General features: G+C 45.2%; 1 protein-coding gene across 1 annotated transcript; it reads left to right on the forward strand.

The window, feature by feature from the left end:
* Positions 1 to 471: 471 nt before the first annotated feature.
* LOC135503798 (neuronal PAS domain-containing protein 4A-like) lies at positions 472 to 12,283 on the forward strand. Its single transcript, XM_064921935.1, has 9 exons — positions 472 to 610; positions 878 to 1,010; positions 1,770 to 1,933; positions 6,165 to 6,322; positions 6,504 to 6,603; positions 6,714 to 7,115; positions 8,790 to 8,925; positions 9,126 to 10,975; positions 11,311 to 12,283. Exons 2-9 carry the CDS (start codon positions 901 to 903, stop codon positions 11,337 to 11,339), a joined length of 2,949 nt encoding a protein of 982 aa, XP_064778007.1. The 5' UTR covers positions 472 to 610; positions 878 to 900; the 3' UTR covers positions 11,340 to 12,283.
* Positions 12,284 to 12,871: the final 588 nt, after the last annotated feature.

Raw genomic sequence — 12,871 nt, forward strand, 5'->3', positions numbered from 1 at the left:
TGATTTCACAGTGTAGACCTATGATCATTATTAGCAGCAGTTCGAGACTAATTTATTTATTTTACCTTTATTTTACTAGGCATGTCGGTTAAGAACAAATTCTTATTTTCAAGGAAAAGTGGTTTAACTGCCTGTTCAGGGGCAGAACAACAGATTTTGTACCTTGTCAGCTCGGGGGTTTGAACTTGCAACCTTTCGGTTACTAGTCCAATGCTCTAACCACTAGGCTACCCTGCCGCCCCAAATGTTTGAAGCCCTGTAGCATAGCCCATTATGTACAGTCCAGTTCTCTACAGTTCTAGGTGCTGGATTTCAGTCTGATAAAATGGGAATTCCCGACATCGTTAAATAATCTTTGTTTTTGCTCTTAGTTGTTTGTATATCTGTTATCGCTCCGCTCCACTCTGGCGGGGGTCCGTCCGACGCTGCAGTTATTTTTTACAGAGCGCGTAAGGAACCTCCACTTGTCCTACGTCACAACACGTAACGTTCCACGGGTTTCTTCTCTTTCTGCCGCAGAGTTGAAACAAGGTGTCGGGTTAAAACGGCACGACTATAAAGGAGAGGGGCAGGCAGGCTGGACACAACCAAATAGATAGACCGTCTGAAAGTAAGGAGAATATCGGAATTTTTAGGCTAAACACATCTCAATTTTTCATTCCCAGCGGCGCATTGTGTTTCCAAACGATGTTCTCTTTAATATGTATTTAAATGGATAACCAATAGTTAATGTATTAATATGGGAATTGTATTTTTCCCTTGTTCATTTCTGTTCATTGGAAATATTGTATTTCTCTTCTATGTTTGCGTTGCAAAGTCGGTTGTATTTATCACGAAGATGGATAAATGTCTGATTTGATCATATCTGTACTTTTAGGAGTTGAAACAACGAGTGGCAGAATGACGGTTTGTTGTGAGTCGTGTGAAAGTCCATGGAGCAGTGAGCGCTGCTCCTCTCCTCTGATCAGCGGGGAGACAGAAAGCCGCCTGGGACTCTGCAAGAGATTCAGGTTAGTGCAGCCAGACTGGCTCCATCCGTGCGCGGCTTCTAGTGGTCAACCCGCTACAATCTGGCCTCAGGGGTGGCAATAACATACCTACTGTACATACCATACCTTGGTGTATATTAACTTGTGGATGTCATTCATCCAGTTTGTTTGCTATGTTTCTAATTACAATTTGTGTGTTATGTTATGAATTACGATTCATACAATATGTTACGAATTTGCAATACTGATAAGTTATGAATTCCAATTTGTTGTGGCTGGTGTTAGCTAGGGAAAGAGGAGCGTATGCAGTCCAGCCTCCTGCTTTCTGTTTGACACCCACACTCTCTGATGCTGCCTCTGGCTCTACCAACAAACACCGGCTAGAGAGCTCTCTTCTCTACTGATAAAACCGGCTGATCACACAGAGCAGCTAGAGATCTCTCTTCTCTACCTCAGATAGACAGAGCCACATACAGCAACAGTTGTTTCCATAGGAACCACAGAAGCTCACACTTTAGCCAACTGCTATCCATCCCCATCCAGTCTGTGGCTCGGGTACACCACCTTTCCTTCAGTAAGGCACAGTGAGAAGCCGGAAAGTAACAAATTTTCTCAGTTTTGACTCTGGATTATTTTTGCCATGTAACAAAGAGCAGCTTTTCACTAGACTGAGAGAGACTAGGAAGAGTTTGGACGTAGTAGGATACCCTGTGCTCAGTTCGACCTCTGTCCTCTCTGGGCCGTCACATCCTGACCTGTGAACATGGTGTTGCTACGCAGGTCTACTAAGGGAGCGTCTAAAGCCAGGAGGGACCAGATCAACTCTGAGATCAGGAACATGAGAACTCTGCTCCCCATCCCTCAGGAGGACCAGGACAGACTGTCATACCTCCACAGTATGGCGGTTATCACAGCATACATCAGGAAGAGCTTTCTGTATAAGGGTGAGTACAAAACCAGGAGAGGAACTGTCATGTAAGAAACCACTAGAACACTTGAAAGTACGGACCCAGTAGTAGGACATTCCCATCTTTAAGATTGGATGTATTTGTATGTGTATTTATTATGGATCCCCATTAGTTCCTGTTGCCAAGGCAGCAGCTACTCTTCCTGGGGTTTATTATGGATCCCCATTAGTTCTTGCCAAGGCAGCAGCTACTCTTCCTGGGGTCCAACACATTAAGGCACTTACATTACAGATAAAACAGTACAGCATATAATATTATTACACCACTACATATGTACAATACAACATGTATAATACAACAATATTACAATGTACGTGTGTGGAGAGTGCGTGTGCCAGCACATGTGTGCGTATGTGTGTGTCTGACAGCAGTGGTGTAGTCTACGGCGATACGGATATCACTTATTGATATCTACATAGCGCATTGATGTGAATCACACTGCTGCTCTTTCATTTAGTTATTTGCGCCTTACGGATTGTGGTTGTTGTGGATGACAATCTGTAGTTAGTACATCCATGTTTGGACTTATCAATGATATATATGAATGTAAAGATATAATTTAATCGTATTATTATACGTAGTAGAAAGCATTAGAAGAAGCCGACATAACCAACCCATGAAGTAAAATTTAACATCCATATATGGCCAACTATATAAACTTTAACATTGATTTATCCTGCAATAGATGTTGTTCAATTGGTAACATACATTTTTGTCTTCTTCTAGTGCCTCTTAATTAAGGGAAAATACATCTAAAAGGAACTGAATGTAGTCAGATTACATTTCTGAGTTTCGGTAATCCAAAAGTTACTGATTATAATTTTGGACAGGTAACTAGTAACTGTAAAGGAACTACATTTAAAAAGTAACCTACCCAAACCCAGTTAGAACTAGGACATTTTCAATTTGAAGAATGGATGCTAAGGCGTCTTAGAACTGATGATTGAAACGTCCTGTCAATTTAAACATGTATTTTTAACAGTATATTTTCCAAGGTCTTGTGATGGATCCATACCTACTGAGACCTGTGATGTTGTGATGGATCTATACATGCTGAGTTCTCTGTGATCCATCACAACATCACAGGTCTCAACTCTGTGATCCATCACAGGTCACAACCGGTATGGATCCATCAAAACATCACAGTGACGCAAGCCTACCAGACGAGCTAAATGCAATTTATGCTTGCTTTGAGGCAAGCAACACTGAAGCATTCACGAGAGCACCAGCTGTTCCACACGACTGTGTGATCACGCTCCCCGAAGCCGATGTGAGCAAGACCTTTAAACAGGTCAACATTCACAAAGCCGCATGGCCAGGTGGATTACCAGGACATGTACTCAAAGCGCAGACCTGGCAATGTCTTCACTGACATTGTCAACCTCCCTGACAGAGGAGATACCAACATGTTTCAAACAGACTACCATAGTCTGAAGGTAACCTACCTAAATGATTACCGCTCCGTAGCACTCACGTCTGTAGCCATGAAGTGCTTTGAAAAGCTGGTCATGGCTCACATCAACACCATCATGCCGGAAACCCAATACCCACTCCAATTCGCATACCCCCCAACAGATCCACAGATGACGCAATCTCAATCGCACTCCACACTGCCCTTTCCCACCTGGACTAAAGGAACACCTCTGTGAGAATGCTGTCCATTGATTTTAGCTCAGTGTTAAACACCATAGTGCCCACAAAGCTCAAAACTAAGCTAAGGACCAAGGGACACAACATCACTGGAGGCAAGCTTCCTGCCATCCAGGACCTCTATACCAGGCGGTGTCAGAGGAAAGCCCCAAAAATTGTCAAAGACTCCAGTCACCCAAGTCATAGACTTTTCTCTCTGCTACCACATGGCAAGCGGTATCAGAGCACCATGTCTATGCCAAAAGTCTCCTTAACAGCTTCTACCCCCAAGCCATAAGACTGCTGAACAATTAATCAAATTGCCACCCAAACTATTTACATTGACCCCCCCCCACCTTTGTTTTTACACTGCTGCTACCCGCTGTTTATTATCTATGCATAGTCACTTTACAAATGACCTCATCTAACCTGTACCCACCGCACATTGACTATGTACCGGTACCCCCTGTATATAGCCTCCACATTGACTCGGTGCCGGTACCCCCTGTATATAGCCTCCTTATTATTATTTTATTGTGTTACTTTTTATTATTTTTTACTTTAGTTTATTTAGTAAATATTTTCTTAACTCTATTTCTTAAACTGCATTGTTGGTTAAGGGCTTCTAAGTAAGCATTGCACTGTAAGGTCTACACCTGTTGTATTCGACGCATGTGACAAATAAAATTTGATTTGATGTTGTGATGGATCCATACCTGCTGAGTTCTCTCTGATGTTGTGATGGATCCATACCTACTGAGTCCTCTGTGATGTTGTGATGGATCCATACCTGCTGAGTTCTCTGATGTTGTGATGGATCCATACCTGCTGAGTTCTCTCTGATGTTGTGATGGATCCATACCTACTGAGTCCTCTGTGATGTTGTGATGGATCCATACCTACTGAGTTCTCTCTGATGTTGTGATGGATCCATACCTGCTGAGTTCTCTCTGATGTTGTGATGGATCCATACCTACTGAGTTCTCTGTGATGTTGTGATGGATCCATACCTACTGAGTTCTCTGTGATGTTGTGATGGATCCATACCTACTGAGTTCTCTGATGTTGTGATGGATCCATAACTACTGAGTTCTCTGTGATGTTGTGATGGATCCATACCTACTGAGTTCTCTGTGATGTTGTGATGGATCCATACCTACTGAGTTCTCTGTGATGTTGTGATGGATCCATACCTACTGAGTTCTCTGTGATGTTGTGATGGATCCATACCTGCTGAGTTCTCTGTGATGTTGTGATGGATCCATACCTACTGAGTTCTCTGATGTTGTGATGGATCCATACCTACTGAGTTCTCTGTGATGTTGTGATGGATCCATACCTACTGAGTTCTCTGTGATGTTGTGATGGATCCATACCTACTGAGTTCTCTGATGTTGTGATGGATCCATACCTACTGAGTTCTCTGTGATGTTGTGATGGATCCATACCTACTGAGTTCTCTCTGATGTTGTGATGGATCCATACCTGCTGAGTTCTCTGTGATGTTGTGATGGATCCATACCTACTGAGTTCTCTGATGTTGTGATGGATCCATACCTACTGAGTTCTCTGATGTTGTGATGGATCCATACCTACTGAGTTCTCTGTGATGTTGTGATGGATCCATACCTACTGAGTTCTCTGATGTTGTGATGGATCCATACCTACTGAGTTCTCTGTGATGTTGTGATGGATCCATACCTGCTGAGTTCTCTGATGTTGTGATGGATCCATACCTGCTGAGTTCTCTGATGTTGTGATGGATACATACCTGCTGAGTTCTCTGATGTTGTGATGGATCCATACCTACTGAGTTCTCTGATGTTGTGATGGATCCATACCTACTGAGTTCTCTGATGTTGTGATGGATCCATACCTGCTGAGTTCTCTGATGTTGTGATGGATCCATACCTGCTGAGTTCTCTAATGTTGTGATGGATCCATACCTACTGAGTTCTCTGTGATGTTGTGATGGATCCATACCTACTGAGTTCTCTGATGTTGTGATGGATCCATACCTACTGAGTTCTCTGATGTTGTGATGGATCCATACCTACTGAGTTCTCTGATGTTGTGATGGATCCATACCTACTGAGTTCTCTGTGATGTTGTGATGGATCCATACCTACTGAGTTCTCTGTGATGTTGTGATGGATCCATACCTGCTGAGTTCTCTGATGTTGTGATGGATCCATACCTGCGAGTTCTCTGATGTTGTGATGGATCCATACCTGCTGAGTTCTCTAATGTTGTGATGGATCCATACCTACTGAGTTCTCTGATCTTGTGGTGGATCCATACCTACTGAGTTCTCTGATGTTGTGATGGATCCATACCTACTGAGTTCTCTGTGATGTTGTGATGAATCCATACTTACTGAGTTCTCTGATGTTGTGATGGATCCATACCTACTGAGTTCTCTGATGTTGTGATGGATCCATACCTACTGAGTTCTCTGTGATGTTGTGATGAATCCATACCTACTGAGTTCTCTGATGTTGTGATGGATCCATACCTGCTGAGTTCTCTGTGATGTTGTGATGAAACTAATCCTGAGTTGTATTTCTTCCGCTTCCAGGATTATCAGCTGATCAGAGTCGTCTCTCCTCTTCCTCCTCCTATCCTCTGTACGAGACCTTCCTTCCAGCCGTGCATGGTTTCATTCTGATCCTCTCCTCACGGGGCAGGCTGGTCTACGTCTCTGAGAACGTCTCTGATTACCTGGGGCTCTCCATGGTGAGTACCAACCTGATGAAAACCTGGCGTCCAAAGTATATGGAATTGTATAGGAAATAGAACTGTATAAATAGAATTGTTTTTCTGTGGTTGTGTAACATCATATCTGGTGTGTTACTGAATGCTGTGCAGGGCAGGGTGTTAGTCACTAAAGTTGATCCTTTCTTCTTCTCTCTTATAGGTTGATGTTCTTCAGGGAGACACATTCTATGACCTGGTGGAGAGTCAGGACGTGGAGACAGCTAGATCTAACCTGGAGACAGACAACACAACGTCAACTGGTAAGAGACTATACTATCTAAAGGAAAATCAAATCAAATTAACAGATTTAAGAGCTCATGAAACCCAATGGAGGACGAGACTGATCTCATGTTATTGTTCTGTTCCCCAGCAGAGAGGAGTTTTGTGTGTCAGATGCACACCTCCAAGGTCTTCAGACTAGAGTACGGTAACTGCTGTTCTATAATGGTCCGAGGACGCTACCAGACCATCCCACAATCCCCCCAGTCCACCCCCACATCCTCCCCAGACCGTGGCCGATCTGGCCCCCCTGTGGAGAGGGTGTTCTTGGCTCTCTGCACACCCACAGTGAACCACCTGGGCAACAGCATCTTCTCCTCCTGCTCCTCCTCCTTCACCAGCCTCCATAGACCAGACATGAGCTTCAGTCACCTGGACGAAAGTGTTGTGTTTTACTTGGGCTACTCATCGGAGGAGCTGATTGGTCGATCGTGGTACAGCCTCCTCCACCCTGAAGACCTCTCCTTGAGTGCCTACTCACATAAGAGTCTGAGTAAGTAGAAAAACATTAAAACTACCCTTGATACTATACTCAGCAAAAAAAGAAACGTCCTCTCACTGTCAACTGCGTTTATTTTCAGCTAACTTAACATATGTAAATATTTGTATGAACAGAACAAGACTCAACAACTGAGACATAAACTGAACAAGTTCCACAGACACATGACTAACAGAAATTGAATAATGTGTCCTTGAACAAAGGGGGGGGGTCAAAATCAAAAGTAACAGTCAGTATTTTGTGTGGCCACCAGCTGCATTAAGTACTGCAGTGCATCTCCTCCTCTAGGACTGCTGTGAGATGTGAGATGTTACCCCACTCTTCCACCAAGGCACCTGCAAGTTCCTGGACATTTCTGGGGGAAATGGCCCTCGCCCTCACCCTCTGATCCAACAGGTCTCAGACGTGCTCAATGGGATTGAGATCCGGGCTTTTCGCTGGCCATGGCAGAATGGCAGAACACTGAAATTCCTGTCTTGCAGGAAATCACGGACAGAACGAGCAGTATGGCTGGTGGCATTGTCATGCTGGAGGGTAATGTCAAGATGAGCCTGCAGGAAGGGTACCACATAAGGGAGGAGGATGTCTTCCCTGTAACGCACAGCTTTGAGATTGCCTGCAATGACAACAAGCTCAGTCCGATGATGCTGTGACACACCGCCCCAGAACATGACAGACACTCCACCTCAAATCTATCCCGCTCCAGAGTACAGGCCTCGATGTAATGCTCAATCCTTCCACGATAAACGTGAATCCGACCATCACCCCTGGTGAGACAAAACCGTGACTCATCAGCACTGAATGCCAGTCCTGTCTGGTTCAGGGACGGTGGGTTTGTGCCCATAGGCGAAGTTGTTGCCGAAGTTGTCTGGTGAGGACCTGCCTTACTACAACAAGCCTACAAGCCCTCAGTCCAGCCTCTCAGAGCCTATTGCGGACAGACTGAGCACTGATGGAGGGATTGTACGTTCCTCGTGTAACTCGGGCAGTTGTTGTTGCTATCCTGTACTTGTCCCACTGGTGTGATGTTCGGATGTACCGATCCTGTGCAGGTGTTGTTACACGTGGTCTGCCACTGCGAGGATGATCAGCTGTCCGTCCTGTCTCCCTGTAGCACTGTCTTAGGCATTTCACAGTACGGACATTGCAATTTATTGCCCTTGCAGCATGCCTAAGGCACGTTCAAGCAGATGAGCAGGGACCCTGGGCATCTTTCTCTTGGTGTTTTTCAGAGTCAGTAGAAAGGCCTCTTTAGTTTCCTAGGTTTTCATAATTGTGACCTTAATTGCCTACCGTCTGTAAGCTGTTAGTGTCTTAACGAGCGTTCCACAGGTGCATGTTCAATAATTGTTCACGGTTCATTGAACAAGCATGGGAAACAATGTTTAAACCCTTTACAATGAAGATCTGTGAAGTTATTTTGATTTTTACAAATTATCTTTGAAAGACAGGGTTCTGAAAAAGGAATGTTTCTTTTTTGCTGAGTTTACATAATACTACATTATACCCGTTATGCTATATTCTAACATATTATAACAAATAACAAGGACGAACCCAAATGGAAGCATCTCACGTTGTTATGTATGAACAGTAGTCTTCCTTAGTGTAAGATGCTAGAGAAATATAGTGGACATTATAGTAATTATTTTCTGTCCTCTCCTCACCCAGTGCAGGCAGACGAGGGTAGGCAGATGGAGATGGTTCTGAGGCTCCAACACAGCGACCTCTCATGGTCCTGGATCTACACTAGAGCCGCTAAGCATTCTGGGAACCAGGAAGTGAGCTGCTGTAACTACATTATCAGGTACTAGATGCTCTGAATGCTTTCATGATTTTAACTGCAGTCTTCAGAATATATCTGTGTATGTACAGTTTGATTATTGTTTTGTCTTTAAACAAGAAAAATGAAATAATAAAAAGAGATGTGTAGTAATAATTGTATTTGCCTGTATTGAGTAACTTTGCTCTGAGAGACTGGAGTAACTTGTATTCTTTCCTTCACAGTGAAACAGAAGCCATGTATCTGAGGAAAAACATCCACAGCGATGCTTTCAGAGCCTCTCCTCCTCAGCCCTGCTGCCCCTCTCCCACCCCCCAGCTGACCCAGAGCTGTTGCCCCACCAGGGACCTGAAGAGACAGAGAGAATTCAGCCAGTGCAGTAGTATATCTGAGACTGAGAACAGGTCTAAGACCAGTAGGAGACAGAGAGCAGAGTCTAATGCTGTGTTCTACGTGACATCATGTAGCTCCTCCTCCCAGGCCTCACCTGTCGCCGCCTTCTCCACCCCTCCCTACAGCCCCACCTCCTCCCACTACAACTCCTCCCTCTCTCCAGCACAGCAGGACGACACCAGCTCTGACTCTCTGTTGGATGTGTATGGCTACACGGAGAACTTAACCTCCTACTACCATTGCCCTGAGGGAGGGACTGAGGTAGGGACTGGGCCTTCCTGCCTCCTCTCCCCCTCTAGGTCCTTCCAGCCCGGCTCGGAGCAGTCCTTCCACCAGGGTATCTTCAGCCAGACTGACGCATTCTCTCCTCAGTCCTGCCCTCCTTCTCCCCAGCATGATTGCCCAGCATGCCCTGCTGATGCCCGGCTGGTCCCTGACTGTCTATCTGTATCAGACCTGTTAGAGAGTTCAGCAGACTGCCCCATCACCATCCATACTGAAGACTACAGCCTCTCGGTTCAGCCACAAGGTGGTGCCACCAGTCCATACAGCCTCTCGGTTCAGCCACAAGGTGATGCCACCAGTCCATACAGCCTCTCGGTTCAGCCACAAGGTGATGCCACCAGTCCATACAGCCTCTCGGTTCAGCCACAAGGTGGTGCCACCAGTCCATACAGCCTCTCGGTTCAGCCACAAGGTGATGCCACCAGTCCATACAGCCTCTCGGTTCAGCCACAAGGTGATGCCACCAGTCCATACAGCCTCTCGGTTCAGCCACAAGGTGGTGCCACCAGTCCATACAGCCTCTCGGTTCAGCCACAAGGTGATGCCACCAGTCCATACAGCCTCTCGGTTCAGCCACAAGGTGATGCCACCAGTCCATACAGCCTCTCGGTTCAGCCACAAGGTGATGCCACCAGTCCATACAACCTCTCGGTTCAGCCTCTAGGTGATGCCACCAGTCCATATAGCCTCTCGGTTCAGCCACAAGGTGATGCCACCAGTCCATATAGCCTCTCGGTTCAGCCTCTAGGTGGTGCCACCAGTCCATACAGCCTCTCGGTTCAGTCACAAGGTGGTGCCACCAGGACATACCAGAGCCACCATATACCTCAGACTGTCGCTCCTTCTATTGGAGGCCTGCTGACCCCTAACCCCTCCCCGACCTCCGACCTCTCCTTCCTCTACAGTGACAGAGACAAGGTAGAGATCAGTATCCTAGCCCAGCAGATCTCCTCTCTGGCCTCCAGCTTCGACCTGTTCAACACCCTGAGCCCCATCCAGACCCCACGTCAGCCCAGCTCAGAACCACTTCCCTGGGCACAGCTCCCAGGTCACTCCCCTGTCCCCCTCCGCATCAAGCCAGAGCTGGTCCTGGATGAGGGAGTGTTTGATAGTCTCCTGAAGGATCTGAGCATGGTTCAGGGACCTGGGAGTCTGTCTCACTGCTACCAACCTCAGGACCCTTCCACCCTGGCTCTATCTTCTCTAGTGGACCCTCTATCCATGGAGCAGTCATCCCACTCTCTCTCCCTCCCCCTGGAACTCCCCTCATCCCTCTCTCTCTCCCTCCCCCTGGACCCATTTCCCCCTAACCTGGATCCCTTCTCCCTGAGGACAAGCTGTCATAATCAGACCTCTGAGTTGCATCAACTCAACCTGCCCCACAGTCTCCATCAAGGTGATGTATAACACATTATACACAGCTCAACCTGCAGCATTATAACACATTATACACAGCTCAACCTGCAGCATTATAACACATTATACACAGCACAACCTGCAGCATTATAACACATTATACACAGCTCAACCTGCAGTATTATAACACATTATACACATTATATAATAACATGCATGTATTAATACCAATAATGACAGGAATTATTTTAACATGGTAGTTGTGGTTGGGGGGGACGAGTCATTCCTGTGTGTTGTCTGACTGACTCTTATTTGAGTAAATCCTTGAGTTGATTGATGAAATGACACTAACATGACGTTACCATTCTATTTCAGATGGGCTTGTTGAGGAATCCATGTACTGATGTGAGTCTAAATAGACTTACAGTACTAGCCCTCGTATGGCATATTGTCATGACTACCAAGTCTTCCAAAATGAAGATTTCTACAATATTTAGTAGTTGGTACTTTTCAAGGAAGCATGTTTCCCAAATATCTATTATTATTTTTAATTAAATTGTGATGAGAGGAAGTGAATCTTATCCAGGACCAAACTGCTGAGGAGCTTGTTACTATTTTGGTGTTGTGTTAACTATATTGATACCTGTTGACTGCTGTAATTCACCATCTGTGTTGATGATGATGTTGTCCTGATTCTGGTAGTATTGTACTGCACTGTTACCATCTAGAAAACTGACGATCAGATATGTAGAATTGATGTTTCTGCGAATGTCGAGGGACCGTGATGATGATTTACTACTGAGCACTTTCTGGACGTGTTTGAGCTGTTTGAGATAACATCACATGTGGAATGCGACGTGGAGACCTCCTCCCAGAGGAGGTTGAAGCAGAATAGTAGATTCTAAAATGCGACCCAAATGACACACTATTCCCTGTATAGTGCACTACTTTTGACCAGAGCCCTATGGAGATATAGGGTGCCATTTGAGAAACATCCATAGGTGTTAAAAAGATAATGAAGTAACTACCTCAGTAATGCCACTACATTCATTCCTAGCCTGAAACTACTGTTTAGTAAGTGCGTGTATTTATTGGTAGAGATGACTGTTATACATATTGTTTCATTCCCATGTTTGTCTACTGAAAACTCTTTTTTTGTAACCATTGGTAACCATAATTCAGTACATTTGTCTTGAATACATATGTTGTGTTGATAAAATGCTGCTTGGTTGGATGTAATTGTACAAAAGCAAAGTATTTTTGCAATTGGTTTTCTAATTTTTAAAATGCAAGTTATTAAAACGCATAAAATATGATTGTGATGTGATATCTTAGTTATGACAAAATAAAAAAGCTACAAGACAAGATATGATCACAATAACTAGCTATATCTCATGAATGAGAAGAACAGGCAGAGATGAGTTTTAAAGCTGATCTTGTCCTGACAAAGCCGTATGAATGTCCTTGCCTGGGTCCATCAGGAGGCAGGTTTCCATTGGCCCATCAGGAGATATGTTTCCATTGGCCCATCAGGAGGCAGGTTTCTATTGGTCCATCAGGAGGCAGGTTTCCATTGGCCCATCAGGAGGCAGGTTTCCATTGGCCCATCAGGAGGCAGGTTTCCATTGGCCCATCAGGAGGCAGGTTTCCATTGGCCCATCAGGAGATATGTTTCCATTGGCCCATCAGGAGATATGTTTCCATTGGCCCATCAGGAGGCAGGTTTCTATTGGCCCATCAGGAGGCAGGTTTCCATTGGCCCATCAGGAGATATGTTTCCATTGGCCCATCAGGAGATATGTTTCCATTGGCCCATCAGGAGGCAGGTTTCCATTGGCCCATCAGGAGGCAGGTTTCCATTGGCCCATCAGGAGGCAGGTTTCCATTGGCCCATCAGGAGGCAGGTTTCCATTGGCCCATCAGGAGGCATGTTTCC

The sequence above is a fragment of the Oncorhynchus masou genome, chromosome 18 (genome assembly GCF_036934945.1).
Source record: "Oncorhynchus masou masou isolate Uvic2021 chromosome 18, UVic_Omas_1.1, whole genome shotgun sequence".
NCBI classification, from domain to species: Eukaryota; Metazoa; Chordata; class Actinopteri; order Salmoniformes; family Salmonidae; genus Oncorhynchus; species Oncorhynchus masou.